Source organism: Erythrolamprus reginae, chromosome 1, assembly GCF_031021105.1.
Source record: "Erythrolamprus reginae isolate rEryReg1 chromosome 1, rEryReg1.hap1, whole genome shotgun sequence".
Classification (NCBI taxonomy): Eukaryota; Metazoa; Chordata; class Lepidosauria; order Squamata; family Dipsadidae; genus Erythrolamprus; species Erythrolamprus reginae.
In genome coordinates, this window is record NC_091950.1 from 119,694,026 (window position 1) to 119,718,238 (window position 24,213).

General features: G+C 37.8%; 1 protein-coding gene across 2 annotated transcripts in view; it reads right to left on the reverse strand.

Moving 5' to 3' along the window:
* Positions 1–460: 460 nt before the first annotated feature.
* Positions 461–24,213, reverse strand: part of PARVA (parvin alpha) — an 87,952-nt gene continuing 64,199 nt past the window's right edge. Inside the window, exons 6-13 of one of the 2 annotated variants that reach the window (XM_070762927.1) lie at positions 23,320–23,435; positions 18,176–18,234; positions 17,659–17,678; positions 17,194–17,255; positions 14,180–14,248; positions 9,254–9,355; positions 8,946–9,018; positions 461–4,167 (exon numbers count right to left, since the gene is read on the reverse strand). In XM_070762927.1, the coding sequence (XP_070619028.1) occupies positions 4,091–4,167; positions 8,946–9,018; positions 9,254–9,355; positions 14,180–14,248; positions 17,194–17,255; positions 17,659–17,678; positions 18,176–18,234; positions 23,320–23,435 (578 nt within the window). In that variant the 3' untranslated portion in view covers positions 461–4,090. The remainder of the gene's footprint in view (positions 4,168–8,945; positions 9,019–9,253; positions 9,356–14,179; positions 14,249–17,193; positions 17,256–17,658; positions 17,679–18,175; positions 18,235–23,319; positions 23,436–24,213) is intronic. The other variant, XM_070762937.1, reaches the window with a different exon arrangement.

The following is a 24,213-nucleotide window of genomic DNA, read 5'->3' on the forward strand; positions in this document are numbered from 1 at the left end:
CCCAGTTTGGGTAATGAAACTTCTGCAAGCAAGCTCAGAGAGCACCAAAAAGCAATCAGATTTTCAAGGTGATAGGAACATGTGAACTGCAGATGCACCAGTTCAAAAATCTGTACTTCGTAATCTTATTAGTCCACATAAGCTAGACATGGTCCCAAAGGCATAGAGTTTACTAAGTAGGAAAGAGAAGCTTCAAACAAACATACAAAAAGTCCATGGCTCTTATTTAATCTTCCTTTTCTTCCCATCAGTCTATAGGCCTGTGGTTTTCAAAATCCAGAGTATCTGTTAATTCTACATATACGTACATTGTTTTTTAATATATTTATCTCTCTGAACAGCAAAAAAAACCACTGATATCATAGGTTAGGCAGGTCTGGCCCTAAAGCTTTCCTTAACTTCAACAAAAAAGGGACTCTTATATAAAAGAGATCTTCAATTATCAGAGAAACATGGCAAATTTTTGCATTTAGGTAAACACAAATTTTAATAGATCTGAAATCTATATATGATACAGAAATGAAGCTGCTAACATAATAGTATATTTTTCCTATATTTTTTTCAAATGCAATAAATATTAGATATAATCCATAGATTTGTTGCACATTAGCTTCATAGTGATATATCTCCATGAGAAATATAAGGAAGATACAATTTATGTAAGTTATGTAATGCTTGGGTATGAATATTATCAAACAACTGCATGTTCATAATATATATATATATATATAAAATATAGAAATAGCTCTTCAGTTAAAACATAACTTGCTAGAAATATAACCACGCATTTTGCAAAATCACAGAAAGCACCTTCAATTGTCAACCACTTGTAGATTTGAAAATGGAAGCAAGTCAGTATCCATGAGTCATTTGTTGATCAAATACAGTATCTAGTTTGTAATTTTGATCAAAATGCACTTCAAGAATTTCATTTTGCGGTTTGACAAGTTCATAACAAAACACAATTAACACAATCACGATTTGCAGAAAGCAATTTTATGCACCCGGGATGTTCAAGCACGGATATTATGGATATATTAGGCTTCCTCCCTCCCATATCACGGGCCTGTTTGCCAAGTACATAGAGCTATATATCTAGCTCCTCACCAACATAGAGCTATAGATCTAGCTCATTCCTCTTTCACAAGAGGAAAACATAACTGTTGTCTGATGATAAAGCCAGGTGCGTTTGAGCTACGTATTCTCCTTTCAGAACTACGATTGACAAAAATTCTTCAGAAATATATCTGGGAAAACAAAACTATGTACATGAAGAGTGGGTCGAATTCCACTTCACTTTCTTAATCTAACATATGTGTAGATTAAACTGCAGCAACGCTGCACAACTGAAAGTTTTGCTTTCACGTAGAAACTCAAATTACAATATAATACTGTTTCTGCACATACACACACACAGCATCTACTGTTTTTTGCATGGCCTGATTAGAAATGGAAAGACACCTTTTTTTTTGTTGGCACAATTTTGCTTGCTTTCCTTTTCGTTGACTAATTAAACATTTTTCAAGAATCTGTCCCTTTATTGGATAAAACACAAAGTTTATTTATAAAACTAAACAGTTAAATCGTACCGAATAATATTTGTTTCATCTTTACATTGGATGTGTTATTTTATTATGAGATAATTGAATTTTTTTTTAAAATGCTTGTTTGCATTTTGTGTAAGTTGGCTAGATTGGCCACAAAAGTTCAACCTTGTCAATGTTGTGCTCCTGCCACCCTTTTTAAAGGATCATAAATGGTTGGCATGATGTAATTTCCCCCTTCCTCCTTACTTAGCATAAATAATGACTTGGTGAGGAATTGTTGCTTTTCTTGGCAATCACCAACTATTCCAACCTTTTCCCCTTTACAATATTAACTTTGATTTTGCAAAGTAAGCAGTCAGCCTCCAGCTTTTCCCCTGGAGCTTCTGCACATGGCGAAATACGTTGCTGTTCAAAGGAGGTTAAATCAAACTGAACATAAATCCAGAATCTAATATCCAAATTTTTTTTAGAGAATGGTCACTTGCTGAGTTAGGGTCTACTCAATATATCAGAACCTGAAACATAAAATCCCGTCTCTTGACAATCGACAAAGTTCAAGGGTCAAGAATTCACAGAGAACTAGTCTCTTTGAACATATCATAAAATAATTTAGACACATGTTATATATAATCTATATCACAATCCTCATAAAAGGAAAAATGGCATGGAGCAAATCACATTCAAATATATGAACAAAGGTTTTACTTGGGCGTATAAACACTCAAAACAATTCTCATAGTAATTTGAGCAATATATAAACCCTATAAAATACCTCATGGCAAATTTACTACAAGTAAAATTTAGACAAAATTGGATCTGGGCCCTTAAATACTTACAGCACTGTCTCAGCTTCGGGAAGGCAAAAGGCATGACCTTATATCACATGAACAGTTTTCTTTGAATTACAAAAACAAAGTTACTGTGTAATATCTAAAGACACTAAATGAAAGAGCTATTAAAAATCAGACTCTAACTTTATAAAAGATGCAGAGTATTATTTTACATTTAGGTTTATAATTTTCCATAGAGAATACATTTTTAAACTGCTCTAAAATTTCAGTACAAAATAAGTGTAAATCAAGTTGAATAAAAATATATTATACTAAAAATGTATACTTTATCTGGATTCAAGCTAATTCTGTTGCTCAAAACCAACAATGCAGTATTGTTTGGTTTTCTTTAAATGTTTAGAATTTCTCATTCATCTGAGGTATTCAGAAAACAAATTAAACATAAACACTTCTCTTTCTGTGTTGTTATTTCATTTGTATTTTTAAAAACTTTTACTATTATCAATTATATTTTTTCCTTTTCATTATCATTAAGTAAACAAAGCTTATTTTTATTTTATTTCAGTACCCTGGCAGAACTGACCCCATTTATATTTCCAACATTTATAGCAGCGTACTGACTAACTTGCTGTATATTTCCACACTTTTAAAGTATGTACATATTTCGTACCTCAGTCTTTGCAAGTAAACAAAGAGTATTTTACCACCAAAGATGCTATACTGTACGTTATTTTAAGTGCACAGTTGCTTAGATTCATGCAGACTTTATAGGAATGAAAAATATGTTGGAATGTATATAATGAGAATAAAAAGTTGGCCCCTTTTAGTGACAAAAGTCATTTTTTTTGCATCATCAAACTATACATGTTCTCTCTCTCTCTCTCTTCTTTCCCCTCGTTCCTTCCCTTCATATCCTTCGAATCATAAATAAAATAAATCATTTATCCCAAATAAACATTTGACATGGGGGGGGAGGGGAGAGAGAATGTACAGTAGAATCCATAAATCAATTAAACTGGCAAATTTCAACTTAAATCATTCCATGGACCATTTACACCTTAAAGAGCAATTTTGTGGCATGAATGCTAAAACTTTTTGGGTGCTGCTATAAGTAAGGGGGACATTGTTCCTATCAGTCATGACCTCTGTGACTATAAGGGAAAATAGTATAGATTAGGACTCTGTTTCAGCTCCAGTACTAATGAAAAAGCAGCTAGAGTCTGAGTTTCCAATTATGTTATGTGTGGCAGGGAAGAGCACTGTGACAAAAGTGAGAAGCACTAGAGAAACTTGGGGAAATGAAACAGTATCTTGCACAAGGAAACAGACCCTCCAGAGATACAAAAAAAAAGTGTGCACGAGGTTTCCTCCAAATACTTCATTGCAGTAGATTCTTATTTCTGTTTGGCAGTAATTTAGCTTAGCTTGATTGTGGATGAGAATTTTCCCCCGGTGCTTATTCTCTATGAAATTAAAAGACAGTTAAAACCAAGAGTCACTTCATATAGCAACCTTCTTTTTCCCAATCAAACCTATTACCTTCCAGCAGATTTCACTTTCTAATATTTCTGAATTCAAATTGTCCTAATAAAAACATTTAAATTTAACAACAGAGAACATTCCAAGAAACAGTGCCCTTTCTTTTCAAGAAAGTGTAGTGTAAATTGAGAATGACTGCAAAGAAAGGAGATCTTTTTGTTGTTGTTGTTTGGTTCCAATTTTGCCACCCGTGGCTTCCTGATGTGCTTTTCTTCATTCCAAGTTTCTGTATTTGGTGAACAGATTGTAGAGCACTCTCAGAGTTGACTTCAAGTCACAGTTGACAATGTCTAAAAAGAAGAAGAAATGGGGCGGGGAAGGTGAGTTTTTAAAAAAATACCGTAACCTGAAATCACAGTGAGCAAATTAAAAGGCTCACACTGGGAAGAAACATAATCATGCATTCGTATTTATAGGCCAAGACTGCAGTTCTTCTATATAGTGAGACTACTGAAGGTTATTTGATTTTAATAGAGTTATAGCAACCAACCTACAGGATTATAATAAAAGCTGGCTATAAGTGACAAGTGCATTCCTTTGGAACAGGTCTGTGCAGCTTTGGGCCCATGAAACCAAAAGCAACCCACCCACTATCTAATTATGGCTCACTAAGTGGGCGTTAGGCCTTCTGGTTTTGCTGCTCACATGGGATTACAAGCATATGGGGTAATCAGGCACTTGGCAGGCTACAACAAATGGTTCAAAAGATGTGTTAGACTCAGTTGGTCAAGTTGTTCTGTAGCTCTGATTTTGTTTGTACAGCTGAAGTTGAAAACCTAGAAACCCAAACATTTCTCAGGCTTCTGCAGGGCCTAGGACAGTGATGGCAAACCTTTTTTTCCTCGAGTGCCAAAAGAGAATGCGTGCCCACTATCGTACATGCACGAGTACCCACCACACATAATTCAATGCCTGCGGAGGGCGAAAACAGCTGACCCTGCTCCCCGGAGACTCTCTGGAGGCCAGAAACGGCCTGTTTCCCAACTTCTGATGGGCCCAGTAGGCTCATGTTTCACCCGCCCCAGGCTCCAAAGGCTTCCCTGGAGCCGGGGAAGGGTAAAAACGCCCTCCTTCACCCCTCCAGAGGCTCTTTGGAAGCTAAAAACAACCTCCCAGATCCTCTGTGTGAGCCAAAAATCAGCTGCCTAGTACACACATGCATGTTGGAGCTGAGCTAGGGCAACGGCTCACATGCCAGCAGATATGTCTCCGCGTGCCACCTGTGGCACCCATGCCATAGGTTCGCCATCACTGGCCTAGGAGGACTTTTTGACTAAGATGAGACAATTGCTCTAGCTGGACTGCCACTATCCAGTGACCAAAACCACACCATTAGACCATTTTCCATAAGCCAAGTCATTCATTTTCTTACTGCTACAGCCAAAAATACATTGTCAGGGCCCTCCAAAGCATTTTCCAGCTCTTTCATGGAGCTTCCAGTGTGTGGTTTGGGCTCTCTGCAATGGTCACCAGACTCAATACTTTTTACTAAGAATTACTCAGAGCTGTGCATTGGAGATCAGGCTGCCATCAAAGTATGCTCTGAAAAGTCTTCAAACTGAGGTATGTACGTAGTTAGTTATTCCTGGCAGTGGGTTTGGATAACTGTGGGAGGGCCCTACTTCCAATCTGCCATTCTTAGTTTGCCCACTGAGGCTGGGATGTATGCTGAATGTGAGTCAGTTCTGCAATTTGTCTCAAGCCTTATCTTTTCTTAGTGAATATCCATTTGATTCTGAATGTCAATACTGAACACAGGATTTCTAAAAGGACTACCAAGTACTTTTATGCACTTTGGGATAGCATAACAATCACTAGAGATGTGCTATGTTCCTTCCTGCTTCACTCTATGAAAATCCTTGTGTGCCCAATTGCACTTGGCCAACAAAATAATTCTATTCTATTCTACTTTTCAAGAATGACAGACTCTAAACTTGCAGCACTGACTCTGAAAATCAGGATAAGTCTTTTGGCAAACCCTACACAGGTAGTTTACATCCTAATTCTAATTTATTGTGTGGCAAATGCATTCTATATTAAGAAGAACGGAACATGTGATTGGATCTTCTGCCTGTGATTACTTTCAAGACTGCTTATGTGTTTAGAACACAGATTAATGCAACATTTGATTTATTCTGTCAGTTGTAGGTGCACGGAAGGCATTTTAAAATAGTTTGTTAAATGACCTTTATAGCTTCAGGTTATTTAAATATTGGTTACTTCAAAACCTTAACAATGAAATCCCAAGAGCAGCTTGTGGAGACTTCAATGTCCCCATCCCCCAATTTGTAATGCCTGTCAGACCTTCTGCATTATCAGATTATTTTTTTTTCCTTTAATCATCATTTTCTTAAAGAGAAATGGAGGGATGAAGTGCTCCAAAGCAAAAATGCAACCTTTTGGCATTTCTCTTCCCTTCCTCCTCCCAGAATGCTTCTATTCTCCATGAAAAGGAGAATGAATGTGTGAAGAACATTACAATGCCTATTTTTGAGATCTGGTGCCCATGAAAGGGGGTTGGTATAATGGACTACAGCAGTTTCCCAAGAAGTAGGGAACACATTCCAGGAAGTGGAGTGAGACAAGATGTGGCACAGCATGGAATTGGTTGGAGGCAGAGGAAGAGAATTGGGATAGCCACTCCCTAGAATCTTACAGGTAGGACGAGAGTAGAATCTGGTAAGATTTTGTCTATTGCGTTGTAGGCAATTAAATAACTAAATTCTTGCTGAATAGCTTTTAGGCTTAGCCTGACATAAAAAGGACACATGTAAGCACAGAGTGGCATTTCATGGTATGGACACTAACACATCCACACAACTAGCTTTGCAACTAGTTATGCCAACAATTTCAACTTGTGAAGGGCAACACTCGTGCAGCAAACATTTTATAAGAATGGCCAACACACTCTTAAATGTCCTACTAGTTTAAAAAGGCCAAGGGCTCTGCTTTTGTCAACCATTCTTGGTAGAAAGGACAACATTACAGCTTTGAGATATTGCTAGATATTGAATGGCAGTAAAAATAGATGATTTTTACACAGCACTCAGGAAAAAACTTGTCTCTCTATTTATAAGAATTTGCTTCTTTAAAGCTGCTTGAAAGTTGGGAGAAGAACATTTTATTTCATTGGTGACAAAGGTGCCCATTCTGTTATAAACAAAACATCTGATTTCAAATGTCTTATTCTGTTTTTGTTCCTAAATATTTTTCATTCAGAAAAACAAGGGAAGAATTTAAAAGCTATTTTATGTGCATTCCGCAATTATTAAAATGTTTTTCAGTACAAGGGTGCTTGCTGGAAAATTTAAGCACAGGCATTGTGCCCAGATGTAACAACATATAAAACAGATGTGCTTTTCCATTCATATCGAGCAGGAAATTTCATATTAAGCATGTTAATAATTGTACATGAATGCTGAAATGTCTGTATGATTTGATTTATACCAGAGGGAAGAAAAATCAACCATTTTTCTAAGCAGTAAGTACCTGAAAAACTGAAATGCTGTAATAGCATTAATGGGCCATAAGGGATAGGGAATTGTAATGTTTCTCCATTTTCAGCCTAACTCTACAATTCCCACTCTATCTTCACTCAGTTGGACTGATGCCTCAAGGCAAAACTTGAATTCATAAATAGACAGATAACACAAAGTAGCTCCTGCTAATCTTAACACATAGGTCTTCTGTCACTTGTTGTTTTTAGGATATTTTAAAAACACCAATCCTCCCCGCACCTTTTAAAGAAAAAAGTGATTTAGGGTGAAATTTATACATAAGAAAAATACAAGAGTAAAGAGAAATGTATATCTTAATGTATTACATTCATCTAATACATTACGATATACATTTTGTCATTTGTTCCTTCTTGTCCCTTTTCTACAAACTGCCATGTCAGAATGGGAAATAGTATATTCAGGGTATGCCCTATTCACGTGATGGTGAGTCTTTGGCACGCGTGGAGCCCTCTCTGCGGTCACGCCAGCTGTACCCCAGTTCAGCTCCACCATAGTTGCTCATGCCTCCTGCTGGCCAACTGATTTTTGGGTCTTCCCTGCTTGCGGGAGACATGCGCGCATGTGGAGGGAGGGCTACCTTTCTCCACACTTTCTGCCACCCGTGCCTTCCCAGATCATGTGACTAACCCAATTTTATAACTTTTGTTGTGCAGTCATTAAGCAAATAACAAAAGCAATAGCTCTTAGACTTATATACTGCTTCACAGCCCTCTCTAAGCAGTTTATAGGGTCAGCATATTGCCCCCAACAATCCGAGTCCTCATTTTACCAACCTCTGAAGGATGGAAGGCTGAGTCAACCTTGAGCAGTTGAGACTCAAACTGCCAAACTGCTGGCAGCCGGCAGACAGCAGAATTAGCTGCAGTACTGCATTCTAATCACTGCGCCACATGTTGCAGTTGTTTTGAGTGAATTGAATTGACCCTTTGGTGTCGATTTTCCAAAAAAACCAGAAGTAACTGCTTCTTTTGACAAAACAGTCATAAAACATGGTCATGTAATCACAGAATGCTGTAAATGGCCATCAATGGGAACTTGGTTGCCCAGTGCCTGAAGGGCAGTCATGGGATCATCAGAACATGGAATATGGATTAGACTCCAGGTAGGTCTGTTGGAACTTTGAATGGGCACTAAGCAATCAATTGTAAATTGAGGACCTCCTGTATTTGTTACCCATGAGAAATCTTGTGATTATGGTAGCCTTATGATAAGTAAATGTCCTTTTAAAAGTCTTTTAAAATTTGTATTTACAGAAAGAAGATCATTGATACTATTTCTGGAAACCTTCAAAGCTATTCTAAAGATCAAATTTGGAAATTATCAAATTTCCTCTGAGCTAAAAAAACCTTTTAAAAAAAATATCTACTTAATTCTTTAGAATTTCATTTGTTTGTGTTTCTAAGAATATAACAAATAGCAGTGGGAATTTAATTAATAATCCTCATAAATAGGAGACTATAAAATGAAAGTAGACATTTTTTCCCTATGAAACTGTCCCTAAAATTTTAGGTGGCTTTACCAATGAAATGCATCCTCAATTCAATAAATACCTTCTGGCCTTGGTTTTGGTTTTTCCAGCCCTCCATCTTGCATTAACTCAAATGCAAATGAGACATTGAGTACCTGATGGGTTAATTAAGAGAAAGCAATTACTCTCCATTTTAGACTTGTTTACTCATACCAAATAGCATAATGAAGCAGAATAATACTTTAAAAATAGAAGAGTGACATTTATTTAATCTTTATTTAAATCAAGAATTATTGAGGCTTTTTTGCGCAGTATAACGAACTTTTTTAGGATGATCAGTATAAACATAAATAGCCAAATTAATTCTTATTTCAATGTATAGAAGTTTACCTTTTGTTCAAAACTGTCAGGAGTTAGGAAAAAGCTGTGAAGAGGCACAAAATAACCTTCAAGAAGACCCATCAGCAGCACCAGGTATACACCATCTGCAAACTTTTAAAAAGAACACTTTCTTAGATGTAATCTTGACATGAAAAAAAAAATAATTTCTTGATTTTAAAGTTGTGTAAATATATACAGTTATGCAACACAGAAGTTCCTGTCATTAAGAATGGTAGAACTCGGGTGCTTATAAGTACAGTGATACCTCATCTTAAAAACCCCTCGTCATACAAACTTTTCAAGATACAAACCCGGGGTTTAAGATTTTTTTGCCTCTTCTTACAAACTATTTTCACCTTACAAACCCAAGCCACCACCACTGGGATGCCCCGCCTCCAGACTTCCATTGCCAGTGAAGCACCTGTTTTTGCACTGCTGGGATTCCCCTAAGGCTCCCCTCCATGGGAAACCCCACCTCTGGACTTCCATGTTTTTGTGGTGCTGCAGGGGAATCCCAGCAGGGAAATCCCAGCAGCGCAAAAACGGGCGCTTCTCTGGCAACGGAAGTCCGGAAGTGGGGTTTCCCAGCGAGGGGAGCCTCAGTGAAATTGCAGCATTGCAAAAACACAGAGGTCTGGAGGTGGGGTTTCGAGGACTTTGGTGTTTTTGCAATGCTGCGATTTCACTGATGCTCCCTTCGCTGGGAAACCCCACCTCCGGACTTCTGTTACCAGCAAAGCACTCATTTTTGCGGTGCTGGGATTCCCCTGCTGGGATTCCCCTGCAGCATTGCAAAAACACAGAAGTCTGGAGGTGGGGTTTCCCATGGAGGGGAACCTCGGGGGAATCCCAGCAGCACAAAAACAGGCACTTCAGCTGGCAAAAGGGGTGAATTTTGGGCTTGCACGCATTAATCGTTTTCCCATTGATTCCTATGGGAAACATTGTTTCATCTTACAAACTTTTCACCTTAAGAATCTCGTCCCGGAACCAATTAAGTTTGTAAGACAAGGTATCACTGTAGTTCAAAGGAACTGAAGTACCTGACCAAGGGAAGCTTAATCATATCATACATGAAAAAAAAAATCTTGATTTTAAAGTTTTGTAAATATATACAGTTATGCAACACAGAAGTTCCTGTCATTAAGAATGGTAGAATTTGGGTGCTTATAAGTGGTTCAAAGGAACTGAAGTACCTGACCAAGGGAAGCTCAATCATATTATAAATATGTGATCTACATGACTTCAAGCAAACCAAGTTTCTGTAGTACACCTTACATAAAAAGTATTAACATATGTGGCATCCCTAGCAAAACATTTAAAAAATAACTTCCTTTGAGCCTGAATTTGGTTTCAAATGACTTCTGCAGACACATCCATACAATTCTGTTGATTTGGTATGAAAATGGCTTGTTTTTGTTTTTTTGTTTTTACTTTGCAAATATAGTCACTAGCTCTGCATTTCCCAGGAGACCTCCTATAAAATAGTAAGCAGGAATACTCCATGTTTAAATACACAAAACAAATCACTGCAGTTTTTCTGGCATATCTCTTCTCCCCCATTCGCTGGGCACGGCAGGAGTTGGAAGTCAGCTCCCCGGATCTGGCCTGCTGATCGCGGCCAGCAAGAGGGAGTGCCAAGTGGGGAGGGGTGGGGCAGCAGAGAAATGAGACTCATGGAGCGAGGTGGCGTCCCCTTGGCATCTCTTCTCCCCCATTCGCTGGGCATGGCAGGAGCTGGAAGTCAACTCCCTGAATCCGGCCTGTTGATCTCGGCTGGCGACAGAGGGGGAGTGCTGCCTCTCTCTTTTCTTTCCCTGTGCCTCACAGTGCCTCCTCTCTCCTTCTCCTGAATGGCAACTGTGTGTCTAGAGATCAGCAGGCCGGATTTGGGGAGCTGAACGTGCTGCCGCCACCTGGGAGGAAAAGAACATGACAAATGGGCTTTCTCACAGCACCTCCTTTCTCTCTTCTTCTCCCACGCGGCAGCAGTGCGTCCAGCTCACCAAATCTGGCCTGCTGATCTCAGACGGCAGTGACTCTAATTTGATCTTGCAATGTTGCTGGCAAGAACTGGCCACGCTGATCCCGCTTCATGGCTGCACCCCAAAAATAAAAAGACATCCCCCCCCGATAAAGCCAAGGTAATATTTTGGAGGTCAAAAAATATAATGGACCAGAGTACCTCTGGAACCGCCTGCTACTGTATGAATCCCAGCGACCGATAAGGTTCCACAGAGTTGGCCTTCTCCGGATCCCGTTGACTAAACAATGTCGTTTGGTGGGCCCCAGGGGAAGAGCCTTTTATGTGGCGGCCCCGGCCCTCTGGAATCAACTCCCCCCCGGAGATTAGAACTGCCCCCACCCTCCTTGTCTTTTGCAAATTACTCAAGACCCACCTATATCGCTAGGCAGGGGGGAACTGAGACACCTCCCCCAGGCTTTTATATTTTATGTTTGGTATGAATGTGTTGTACGGTTTTATATATCTTTTCTTTTAATATTAGATTTGTTTACTGTTATATTGTTTTTATTATTGTTGTGAGCCGCCCCGAGTCTTCGGAGAGGGGCGGCATACAAATCTAATAAATTGAATTGAATTGAATATAAGACAAGGTCTTGTTTTTGAGGAAACATGGTAAATACATTACATGCCTCCCCCCCCCCCCCATATTAAATGAAAGAGAAGATATAAGGCTCTTTCCTTTAATTTAAAAGGAGCAGAAATAGGGGGGGGGGAAACATATTGTTGTATTTTAGCAAAACACGAATTGGTTTGATAAACCAGGGTTTAGGATAACATTCAAATTATGTATTATATTAGCATAGCCATTTTCATCTTAGCATCATCTAACTATCCCTAATGCTTCCCTTCATCGGTTTAACCTCCTTTAGTCAGACCCTAATTATTTTATTCCGCTGCCACAAATCCTCTTTTATTTTAAATCCCCATTATTTGAAACACTGCCTTTTGGATGTTATTGACCCTTAGCCTCTGGCAATGCAATCCATCTCTCCATTTGGCTAATGGCGCCTTCAATAGCATATTTTGGGGGACTTCCAGTAGATTTTTGAGTCAGAAAATGACAGTTGGGTAAACAATGTCATATGTCAGCCACCAAAACAAAGAAAAGTTATTATTTTCCTATTTGAATATCACAATATTGTAATCTTCCTCAGTATCTTATTTGTTCTCTCCTCCTAAATGCATACAAATTTCTTGAAAAAGGAACGCAATTCCTGCCAAGACTTCCTTCCTATCACCAGCTTTCATGCAGATGGTTTCAAAAATGGGGAAGGGTGGGGGGAGATCAATGAAGACAATTAAAAACTGTGCAAAATAGAATATGGCTGCTGGACGTTTCACTGGAGTATTCAAGAAGAGGAGCTAGTTTGAGATTTCTAAATTGAATCAAAGGCACCATTGTTTCTTACAACCACTGAAGGATCGCACTTACCTTTCCCTACCAGATCGGTCCTGAAGGGCAGTGGGGGCGTGTGCATGGGCAGCAGCGTGCACGATGGGTGTGCACATCCCCGCATAAGAATTTGCTTCTGTGTATGCGCGGAAGCAAAGAAATTGGCAAAAATCGCCAAAATCTCACGCAAGGACGTTTGCACATCTGAGATTTTGGTGATTTTTGCCAATTTCTTTGATTCTGTGCATGCGCAAAAGCAAATTCTTGCATGGCGTGCATGGGGGCACTCATGTGTGCGGTGGAGATGTGCAGATGCGCATCGCTGTTTCCGCTACCGGATCAGCGATCCCACGCATACTGGCAACTCAATACTGCTTAAGAGGCAAATACAGTAATCTCTTGTTTTTCACGGGGGATGCGTTCCAAGACCACCTGTGAAAAACGAATTTCCGTGAAGTAGAGGAAAGATTTTTTTTAATGTATTTAATGAGTATTTGGACTTTTAAAACTCACCCTTTGCATTAAACAGTCATTCTATAATGTTTCTCAGCTGGAACTACATGTGATATCCTACCAGTTTCTTTAATAGGGTACAATAGTACTGTAGAATAATTTTATGAATTTTTAATGGATTTAAAATTTTCAATGGATTTAAGCCCCCTTTGAAAACCCGTGAAGTAGCGAATCTTCAAAAGATGAACTGCGAAGTAGCGAGGGATTACTGTATTTTACTTTTATTTTAAAACAGGGCATTAAATAAAGCCCTACAATACACAGTAGTTCTATGATACTCTCAACTTTGGCGACATAGACTCCTGCTCTGGTTAAAAATGACATTTTCTTTTCCATGGGAATTTTCCAAAGTTTAACTCCAATTATCGTTTTTTGTTTTATGGAGTATATAGATACAGTGGATTTTCTAGGAAATGCAAACAAAACAAGATGTTTGTGATTCTATGAATTTTCTTTGAAGAAAAAAACATGTTTTGTATTGTGGAATATTAATACAAACATACATCATGACATATTTTCTCCTGGCATGTTCACAGAACCTGAAAGATCAAATAGCCCAGTCCATTATTGCTACATAAAACTAAAAGGTTCTAGTTTAGCCATTCCATATTTGGTCAGATGGATTCTGTCATCTAGACCGCAAACATACTGAAAGTTTCCTGACTTTTTTTATTAGCTTTTAATTTAATTTATTCTTACCACAAATGTTTTAAACATTCTATTATGTATCATGTTATAGCTTTGTTTTTAACCAACAAGAGCCCAATTTGATTGTATCCTTGTACAAATATAATAAATTAAAAAGTGTCTATCAATAGCCATGGTTTCAGCTAGTAAACATGATTTTTATTTTGTACTCATAATATAATTGCAAAAAAATAAAGGATGCACAAGAAAATAAAAGATAATGCTTCAATACATTTTCACTGATTACATGGTACAAATTGGAATAATGTTAAGAAATAGTTCTACTTTTCTAAATATACACATATAGTAATCCTACCTGGGTTTCTAGTTCCGTAACTTCCAGATTCAGCTTATTGAGGTGCTTATTCACAAAAGTAATAAGAGTCTAGAAATTAAGAACATAAACTTTAAATTTTTAAAATCAGAGTCCTTTAAAACATGCAATCTGAGCTTTAAAATAATTTGACATTTGGTAAATCCACTTGTTTGTTGGCTTTTGAAAAAGAGGAATGGAACTCCATCCCAAAAACTGAATAAAGAATGACTAAATACTGCAGGGAAATATTTATCACTTAAAATATATTTATAGACACACACATATATATAAAGATATTGTTGCAATGGGATAATGCTGCAACAGGATAACCAAAGAAAGATAATAACATTTAAGCCACAAATAAACTGTTGTAAAGTGGAACGCCACTGTTTTCTCTTCAAAGAAGCTGTGCTGATCTAGATCAACTGGAGATCATATATAGTAATACAAATGTGTGAAATAACAATTTCGGCATTTCACTCCTTTTCTATGCCACCTTTCACTAGAAATCATGCACAGAAAAGCATTAGCATTTATATTATGAAATACTTATTTTATGTAGAGGGGAAAACTGGTAAAACTTCTGAGATTTCAGTAAGGTGCTGTTTCACAAGGTGATTTTCTATGCACTACCTACAGTGCATATTCAGAAGGATCAATGGGAAGCTAGAAAGCCAAGAGAGCACTGAAGTACTTATACAGCGGGAGATATGATGGGAGGCAGGCAGTTTTCAGGGGAAGATTGGAAAACTAGAGCCAAGTGTTTTCTAAGCCCAGATCTTAAGTACCAGAATGGAGAAGGCTTTGACCTGAAACTGACATTGCTGAATGGCACATCCAGGTGTAGTATGATCATTTCCTCTACAACTGAAGCAGAAAGTACACCTGGACTAGTTGGGCACAGATGGGGTGGAGGGAATCCCCTTATCTAAGATGTAACTAGGTATCTTTGGAATATTCCACCAGCTTCATGAGTAAGAATGGGACTGATACTTCAAAATGTAAAAGGAAGCAGATGCTGTGCTGCAGATAACTGGAGGAGATTGTGCATGTCTATGTAACTTAGCATCAGAGATACATTGTACTGCTTATTCTACTGCCTAGCACCCTCCCTGCTTAAGCTGTTTAATGTTGTTGTTGTTGTTATTATTATGTCAATACAACATGAGATCACTATGCTGGATTTTGTATTTCATCACCAGTTGGGCGCTTCCCAAGCACCTAAGACTGCGTGATGTAGCGGCAAATTATGTTTGCCGATCCCAGTAAAGCGGCCTTTTCAAATTGACAGATGGAGATTTTGTCAATTCCGATGGTTTTCAAATGCCCGCTGAGATCCTTTGGCACTGAGCCCAGCATGCCAAGTGCCACTGGGATCACTTTCACTGGCTTATGCCAGAGTCGTTGCAGCTCGATTTTTAGATCTTCATATTTCACTAATTTCTCTAGCTGCTTCTCCTCAATTCTGCTGTCCCCTGGGATTGCGATGTCGATGATCCATACTTTCTTTTTCTCCACAATCAGGATGTCTGGTGTGTTATGCTTCAGAATTTGGTCAGTCTGAAGTCAGAAGTCCCACAGTAGTTTTGCTTGCTCATTTTCGACCACTTTTTCGGGCTTATGACAGTTCTTTGCCATTGGGAAATGGTAGTTCCGGCACAAGTTCCAGTGGATCATCTGTGCCACAGCATCATGTCTATGCTATTATTATTATTATTATTATTATTATTATTATTATTATTATTATTATTATTATTATTATTATTATTATTATTATTTATTAGACTTGTATGCCGCCCCTCTCCGGCTCACAACAATAAAAACAACATAGGTACAAATCTAATAATTAAAACCATGACTAAAAACCCATTATCTCAAAAAACAATCAATATTATGCAATCATATCCAAACATAACTTTTAATGGTCAGAAGGAGGGGGCATGTACTAGTTGCCCCATGCCTGGTGACATAGATGGGTCTTAAGGCTCTTGCGAAAGGCGAGGAGGGTGGGGGCAGTCACAGTTGACTCATGGCTGATTTGCCTTGATTTTTGGAGCTCTGAGATTTTAATATCCTTGACTTGAAGGTAAGCCCCCACCCTCCTCGCCTTTCGCAAGAGCCTTCTATAAAATATGGGGGTTTGCTTGCAAATCACACATACTATAGAGGCCTATCGGATTAGCCTTTATTTAGAGAAGTAGGAATGTGATCTGAAAATCAAAGATGTTACTCCTAGTTCTTTGCCACAGTCGACTCATTTCCTGGTTGATGATGCCAGTTGGCACCATGAAATAAGATGGTCATTCCCACTACTAGAGCAATAGCAATTGGGGAATTTTCTCATAAGTTTGGATAGCAGTTCTGCTATGCGCTTAGTCAATCCACTCCTACAGCTCTACATGGTAGCAGAAACATTGAAAAAAGTGACAGTTCTTTCTACCCTTAGTGCATCTGTGGATTGCTATCTCTTACTAGATAACAGTTACCCATTTTCCTTTACACAGTGTTTGATCAGAAAAGCTTCCCTATACTTTTTTTGCAAGCCTAAAATTTTTGAATTAGATGCCACATGAACAGAATCCAGTGAGATGATAGAGAAAGTATCTTGTGAACGTATCTCGGATTTACTCAAAATATAAATATTAAAGCAGACAATGTTCTTGGTTACAGAGTCTCTTTCTCTCTTTCATCTTTGGAACTGATGCCTGCTAGTGCAAATTGGGGATTGGGTTCAAGGTACTGTGAAGGTTGTTTTGAAGAGGCGGTGATGCCATGCATCTTGATATACATATTTGGTGGCGTATAGTTCCACAAGCGACCATCCTCTTGACCTCAGATTGATTAAATTGAAATGTACATACTTTGCTGTGTACCTAGATGACACACTGCAATTAAAAGCATACAACAAAAACTAACACGTGGACTGTCTTGACAACATCAAATTTAGTTCTTATTAAATTCACTGAATTTCTAAGACAGTTAAATAGCACATGCCAAAAACACTTTTGACTCACCTTTTTAACAACATTGAGTTTATCTGGAGCATGGTCAAATAGTGTGTCAAATGCATCTCGTTCTGCAATATAGTTGATGAGAACAACCTGTTAAATGCTACATTACTGAATCATAGGAATTCCAGAACCAGGAGGTCATTGACAGTCATCTACATTTAATAAGGAATATTTGGCCTAGCCAAATAATCCTTGGCCATTACTTTTCAAATGCACATTCACATCAATCTATTTTGACATCTATTGTTCTCTAGCCATGTAGGTTAGAAAGTATAACAAAGTATTGATGTAAGAAATGTAATTATTTTCTAATGATTAAGAAATATTCTTCTTTGGAAGAAATCTACATTTACAGATCAATTAAGAAAATTCAGAATGTGAACTTAGTTGACTTTGAATTATATATTACTGTTAGTTTAGAATAATTTACAAACATCTAGAAAATGTTGACAATCAGTGTGTACTTACCATGCCGTCCCGACATCGCCCTATAGAAAACAAAAAATAATGCAATTATTTGTATGAGTCCTTTTAAGAGTCATTTAATACATTTTGTTCAATGCAGAAATAGGCAAAGCAAATTAAACATGCACCTGCTAATTGCATTCAAAAGAGAAAAGATTGACTCTGAAAATTCCATTAAAACAAGTCACAGAAAGTGCTTGGCGTAAGAGTAACAAGGAGTAGGAAGTCTATAAATCTTGTGCCACTAACTAAGAAACCCCCTCCATGAATTGTTTTCAATTGGACTTCTCTCTAAGTTGGCACTCACAAAAACTCCTTAAAACATATATGGGGAAATTACCTTCTTGTTTAAGGAATTATTTGATTTTAAAGCCTCCTACCTTGAGGACATATCCATATCTTTACATTATTTATTCTTTATTATTTGGAGTGAAGCCTATTTAAAATTTCCATTAGTAGAACCTGTAATCTACAAGGAAGATTTGGTAAAGCTGACATATCTTGACTTGACTTGACTTACTCAGTATTGCCAGTTATTTCTTCTTGAATCTGTCGGGACTGGAGGATTCCTTCTCGTTTCTGAAAAAAAAAATTAACCATAAAATAGACTATCTTTAAATTGTAAGATTATGTCTCCTCTAATTTCTTTCTTTATTTGTACTTTTATTAACTATTAATTCTAAGATGGGAATCTTCCTGTATGAACCCTGACTCATGTATCTAAGGATAGCTCAACAGGAATTTTTATCAGTTAATGTCAAGCATTCCCTATGGCTGAATATTCACGTTACTCTTATACCTATTCTAGGGGAAGGTCAGAAATTTTAAAGTGGAACCAGAAGGCAGCAGAAGATCCATGATACAAGATGAGCTGAGAAGAGACTAGATGGAGACTTATATTTTAACTCATGGAAAATAGGGATTGACAACGATTTTTATCTGGTGAGTGCATTACTGTGAATGCATTCATAACCCTCCGCCCATGCTTTTTAAATTACAAAATAATTCTACATAAACATTCATGTTTAAATACCGGTAGTTGTTTTTTTCCCCTCAAAAGCTGGGATTTCTAACATGCTTTCTGTCAAAGTAAGCATTTCCAAGTAAATTTCAAAATAATAATTAGAAATTGGTTTGAAAATCAGAATAAGCATTTTGATTTAGTTTTGAAATAAGAACAACCAACTCTGAGAGACAGACACATTCTATTTCTGTTACTTTCCTGGAAGGTACAATTCACACCTTGTGGAAATGTACAAGACATCTTACATATTCCTACACCAGTGCTTCCCAACTATGGCATATTGCAGATCTGAGGATTTCAGTTCACAAGAGCGTTGATTGCCAAGAATTTTGGGACCTGCATGCCACAACCTTGCCAGTTGCCAAGTCTGGAAAACTCTGCCCTACCCATATAAGTGGTAGGGCAGAATTGTGAAACACTTATACCGTTATAAATGGTAGGGCCAGTGGGCAAAAGGGAGATTCTCTAGAAGCAAAATTAGAAACATAGAAACATAGAAGACTGACGGCAGAAAAAGACCTCATGGTCCATCTAGTCTGCCCTTATACTATTTCCTGTATTTTATCTTACAATGGATATATGTTTATCCCAGGCATGTTTAAATTCAGTTACTGTGGATTTACCAACCATGTCTGCTGGAAGTTTGTTCCAAGCATCTACTACTCTTTCAGTAAAATAATATTTTCTCATGTTGCCTTTGATCTTTCCCCCAACTAACCTCAGATTGTGTCCCCTTGTTCTTGTGTTCACTTTCCTATTAAAAACACTTCCCTCCTGAACCTTATTTAACCCTTTAAATTAAGAAGAAAAGCCAGTTAAATATCTAAATAAGAGAATTTATCAGGCTGACTGAAGTAGTCTGAATTCTAGCTTCTAAAAAGAATCAGTCCAAAGCCAAGGAACTACAATAGTTTATTAAAATGGCCTTAGGGGCAAAGTAAAGACATGCTGCCTAGGGAACAATCCAGAAGACAGAAAGAGACAGGAAGCTGCAGTCACTTAGCTACAGCGGTGGGCTACAAGTTGGAATGCTAAATTGAGCTCACCGCGGCGGCCTGTAAGTTCTTGCGGGACCAGCGCAATTTTGTTGCTGCACTTGTGAAGATAGCAAAATTGCACACGGAGCCACAGGTAAAACCTCGCTGAAACACGGGTGCAATTTTGCTACCTTCACAGGTGCAGCAGCAAAATTGCGCTGGTCCCGCAAGAACTTACAAACCGCGGCAATGAGCGCAATTTAGCGTTCCGGCTCGTATCCCACCGCTGTTTAACTGCCAGAGAAAGAAATTTAGGAAGGACTTGCACCAGTGATGGGCTGCTGCTTACATGGTCCGGTGCACTGTCCCAGTAGGAAATTCTGAGATGCGCACGCAGCTGTGCGTCCCCGACGTGTGCACATGTGTCCCTGTGTGAGATTTGGCTTCTGTGCATGCGCAGCAAGTGAAATATTGTGTGAGCAAGATTTCAGCAATTTTTGCTGATTTTTTGCCTCTGCGCATGCTTCAATGTAGGATAATAATGGAAGCTAGTTCTATTACTCCTAGAGTAATTCTACAAATGTGAACATTGTCCTGCTCATTTAGTAATATATTCTCAAATTATTTAAGTCTTAACTATAAGAATCAATTATCCCCAAATGTGGAAATGTGGCTATAATAACAGAACGTACTTTCATATGTGGAGGATTTGTCCTTATATTAAAAAAAATTGGTACAAAATTCAGATCTGGTTATATATGGTTACTAGGAAACATAGAAACATGCTTGCCCTTATACTATTTCCTGTATTTTATCTTAGGATGGATATATATTTATCCCAGGCATGTTTAAATTAAGTTACTATGGATTTACCAAACACGTCTGCTGGAAGTTTGTTCCAAGCATCTACTACTCTTTCAGTCAAATATTTTCTCATATTGCTTCCGATCTTTCTCCCAACTAACCTCAGATTGTGTCCCCATGTTCTTGGGTTCACTTTCCTATTAAAAACACTTCCCTTTATTTAACCCTTTAACATATCTAAATGTTTCGATCATGTCCCCCCTTTCCCTTCTGTCCTCCAGACTATACAGATTGAGTTCATTAAGTCTTTCCTGATACGTTTTATGCTTAAGACCTTCCACCATTTTTGTAGCCCGTCTTTGGACCCGTTCAATTTTTGTCAATATCTTTTGGTAGGTGACAAAATTGAATTATTGAACAAAAAAATGGGGAAAGAACACTATTACGCTATACAGCATATTTTAACTGTAGCAAGAATCTGTCTCGCACAACACTAGAAGTAAGAAGAGATACCAGTTGATGGTATCGTAATCAAACAAAATTTCAAATGTGCAGAACAAGATGACTGGAATTGAATGAGAAAGAGGACTTGAGAGTCTATGTGGTGTGGAATGTATTTTGTGAATGGTTAGCAAAGAGGAAATAATAGGAAGCTGTATATACTGAATATAAATATTTTAAATAGATATAGGATTGTACTGTTAAGAAAGTAACTAAATAAATATTTGATATAATATTGAGGATAATAGTAAGTATAAGACCATATAAATAAAGTAAAGAAAAGGGATAATAGGAGCACTATTTAAAAGATATATTTTATATAAAAACTGAATATAGACTTGATATCTAGAACTGTAAGATAAATCAAGAGGAAAAGGTTGAGCTGTCAATATAGACGGCATTTTTTGGTTGTTTTTCTTTCTTTTTCCCTTTTTCTTGTCTGTCTGTCTGTCTGTCTGTCTGTCTGTCTGTCTGTCTGTCTGTCTGCATGCACTATACTTTTTTTATTGGTATGTTATTCTGCTTATGATTTTCATTTCTTATTTTTGTATGATCTTTTAAAAGTATAGGACGACTATACTTTTTTTATTGGTATGTTATTCTGCTTATGATTTTCATTTCTTATTTTTGTATGATCTTTTAAATGTATATAAATTTAATTAAAAAATTTTTTTTAAACGAATGAAAAGGTACCCTCCTTCCTCTTGAAGTTATTCTCGCATAAAATTCAGGGAACCAATTTCAAGCAGGCATTGTTGCATTTGTTTTCCAAACAGCCACAAGCCACAATCTCACTTGTATATGGTTACTTATACAAAATATAAGCTTGTTCTGTCTGTTATTTTAAGGAGACCGAAAACAGCTGGTCTTATATTTATCGCAAAAGCTAGAATTTTCACAGGCTCCTTCTCCAGGAAAAAAAAAACCCCTGAGGAACTGACAAAAGCAAATTTAGTAAGAATAATGATAATTTTTAAAAAGTGACTTTGAAATCATAGGTAGGCATTCACAAGCTGATAGAAAGATCTGTATTATTTGCCAGGTTGAACATGTAATATCAAAAGAGGCATTTATTAAACTTGTGTTCAGTGAGCAAATAACAAATATTTGAAGTAGAAAGTAGAGCCATGCAAATCCTTTGAGGGAAATGCTGTGAACCCAGGGGAGCATATACAAAGCGTCTCTTTTCAAATTGCAAAGCAGATGCCTCTGTTTCCTGCCTTATACAAGCTGCTTTTCCACATGTGTTTGCACAAGTTGCACTTCGTTTCACGTTTCCCTCGGTAAAGCCAAGGGCACGTGCACACGTATGCAGAGAAAGAGCTGGGAGCAACTTCTGAAGCAGCAATGTAAACCTGGAAATTGGCAGACTCCTTCATGATTTCAAAATTTGATTTGTGTTCATATTCTTCCAGAAGATTTGTGTAGTCCCAGCAGAATGCCACAAAATGGGACAAGACAACCAGAAAGGTGAAAAATATTAACTTTAGGGCTCTTGCATGACAACTTCAGAGTTACAATTTGCCAAAATCTGATTTAACCTTTACTATATTAATGTTACCGTTCCGCTATTAGGCGATCAGTAATGACAACAGTGCACTCAGCTCTAAAAACAAAATGCTGTGCTTTTGACTTTTTTCCTCACTGAAGAAAGATCAACCAGAAATGTTGTACATACTCCTGATCAGTTGGAGGAGGATGAAGATATTGAGGACTCGGATTCAGATAGTGTTTATGAAGTAGTGGGAGGCCCGGGGTTACAGGTAGTAGAACAGATGGGAAGCCAGCCACAGGATGGGGCTATGGGTTCAGGATCTAGTGAAGGAGAATCAGACACTCGCTGGGTTAACCCTAAATTCAGAAGGGTCCAGAAACGTAGAGAGCAGAGGTCTGGAAGAAGATATTAAGGAGAGGAATGGGTTAAATATTGTAGCGATGTATTTGGCACATCAGGGGGCTAGTGGAGAAGAAGGGTGGAATATCAACATTGCCGAAAAGAATAATGGATGTGTTTTCGCCACGCTAAAGTAAGCCAAAGTATTTTGTATTGTATTTAGTCAGTGCTGCTGTTTTTTCAAAGTTATGTGGTTAAGAAAATAAATCTTGTCTAAGTGAAGCAGGAAAAGGAATGTGAGAAATGAGGCTAAGAGAGAGATAACGGACCAAGTGCTGTATGGAATGTGTTGAAGTACAGGAGAGCAGAGAAATAAACGGAGTTGCTTTATTCATGAAATGATGCATTTAATAAGAGTTATTTGTAATTACTAAACTTCTACCAGAAACCAAAACAAGAAATATGCCCTATTTTCCTTTAGTCTCTCTGGTTTCAAAAAGATACAGAAATACAATCATTCATACCTGGACAACCACAACTTGAATAGACACATGATCTGGCAGCCTGATGGGGGCCCGAAAATACTGCGACAATGCAACCAAAAGATGTAATATTGCAACCAGGCTTTTTGCATGGACAGCTGAAAGAGAGGAACTGAAATATTTACATCCCAACTGATATCAATATGCAAAATATTTAATATTGTACAATAATTTGTATAATGGCAAGAAAACATAGACAATCTGGAATATAATTTACTTAGGCTTCTTAGAGCTTCATTTTTCAAGTTAACATGTGTTTTTCTCCCATCTCATTTTTTTATCTTATGAAAAATGACAGTCTTTGCCTAAAAATTAATATTTATATATTGTTATGTTCTCAAGATGTTTCTGTGCATCTGATAAAGTAAGTGAATTATTTTGTTTCCCAGGTTTACGGGATTTGATTTCGCCTTTGGCGATTTTCACTGCAATTTTAACGCAGTCTTTACTTGCACATAAATTATTACTATTATTTATTATTAGATTTTAGAATAAATACTATATGTTGTCCCAAAATGGCACTCGCTTTGCTCTCCTAGTGGTTAACTGTTTTTAGTTTTAGCCTGTAAACCTATGGGAATCCGAGAACATCCCCAGGTATCTGTTACACAAGATTTGTTGATTATTTGAACTTGACAGTATATACCATGATGGTGAACCTTTTTTGACTCAGGTGCCAAAAGAACATGGGTGTGCACTATTGCACATGCGCAAGTGCCCACACCCATAATTCAATGCCTGGGGAGGACAAAAACAGCTTCCGCTACCCCTGGAGGCCGGAAACGGCCTGGTCCCCAACTTCTGGTGGGCCCAGTAGGCTTGTGTTTCACCTTCCCTAGGCTGTAAAGGCTTCTCTGGAGCTGGGGGAGGGTAAAA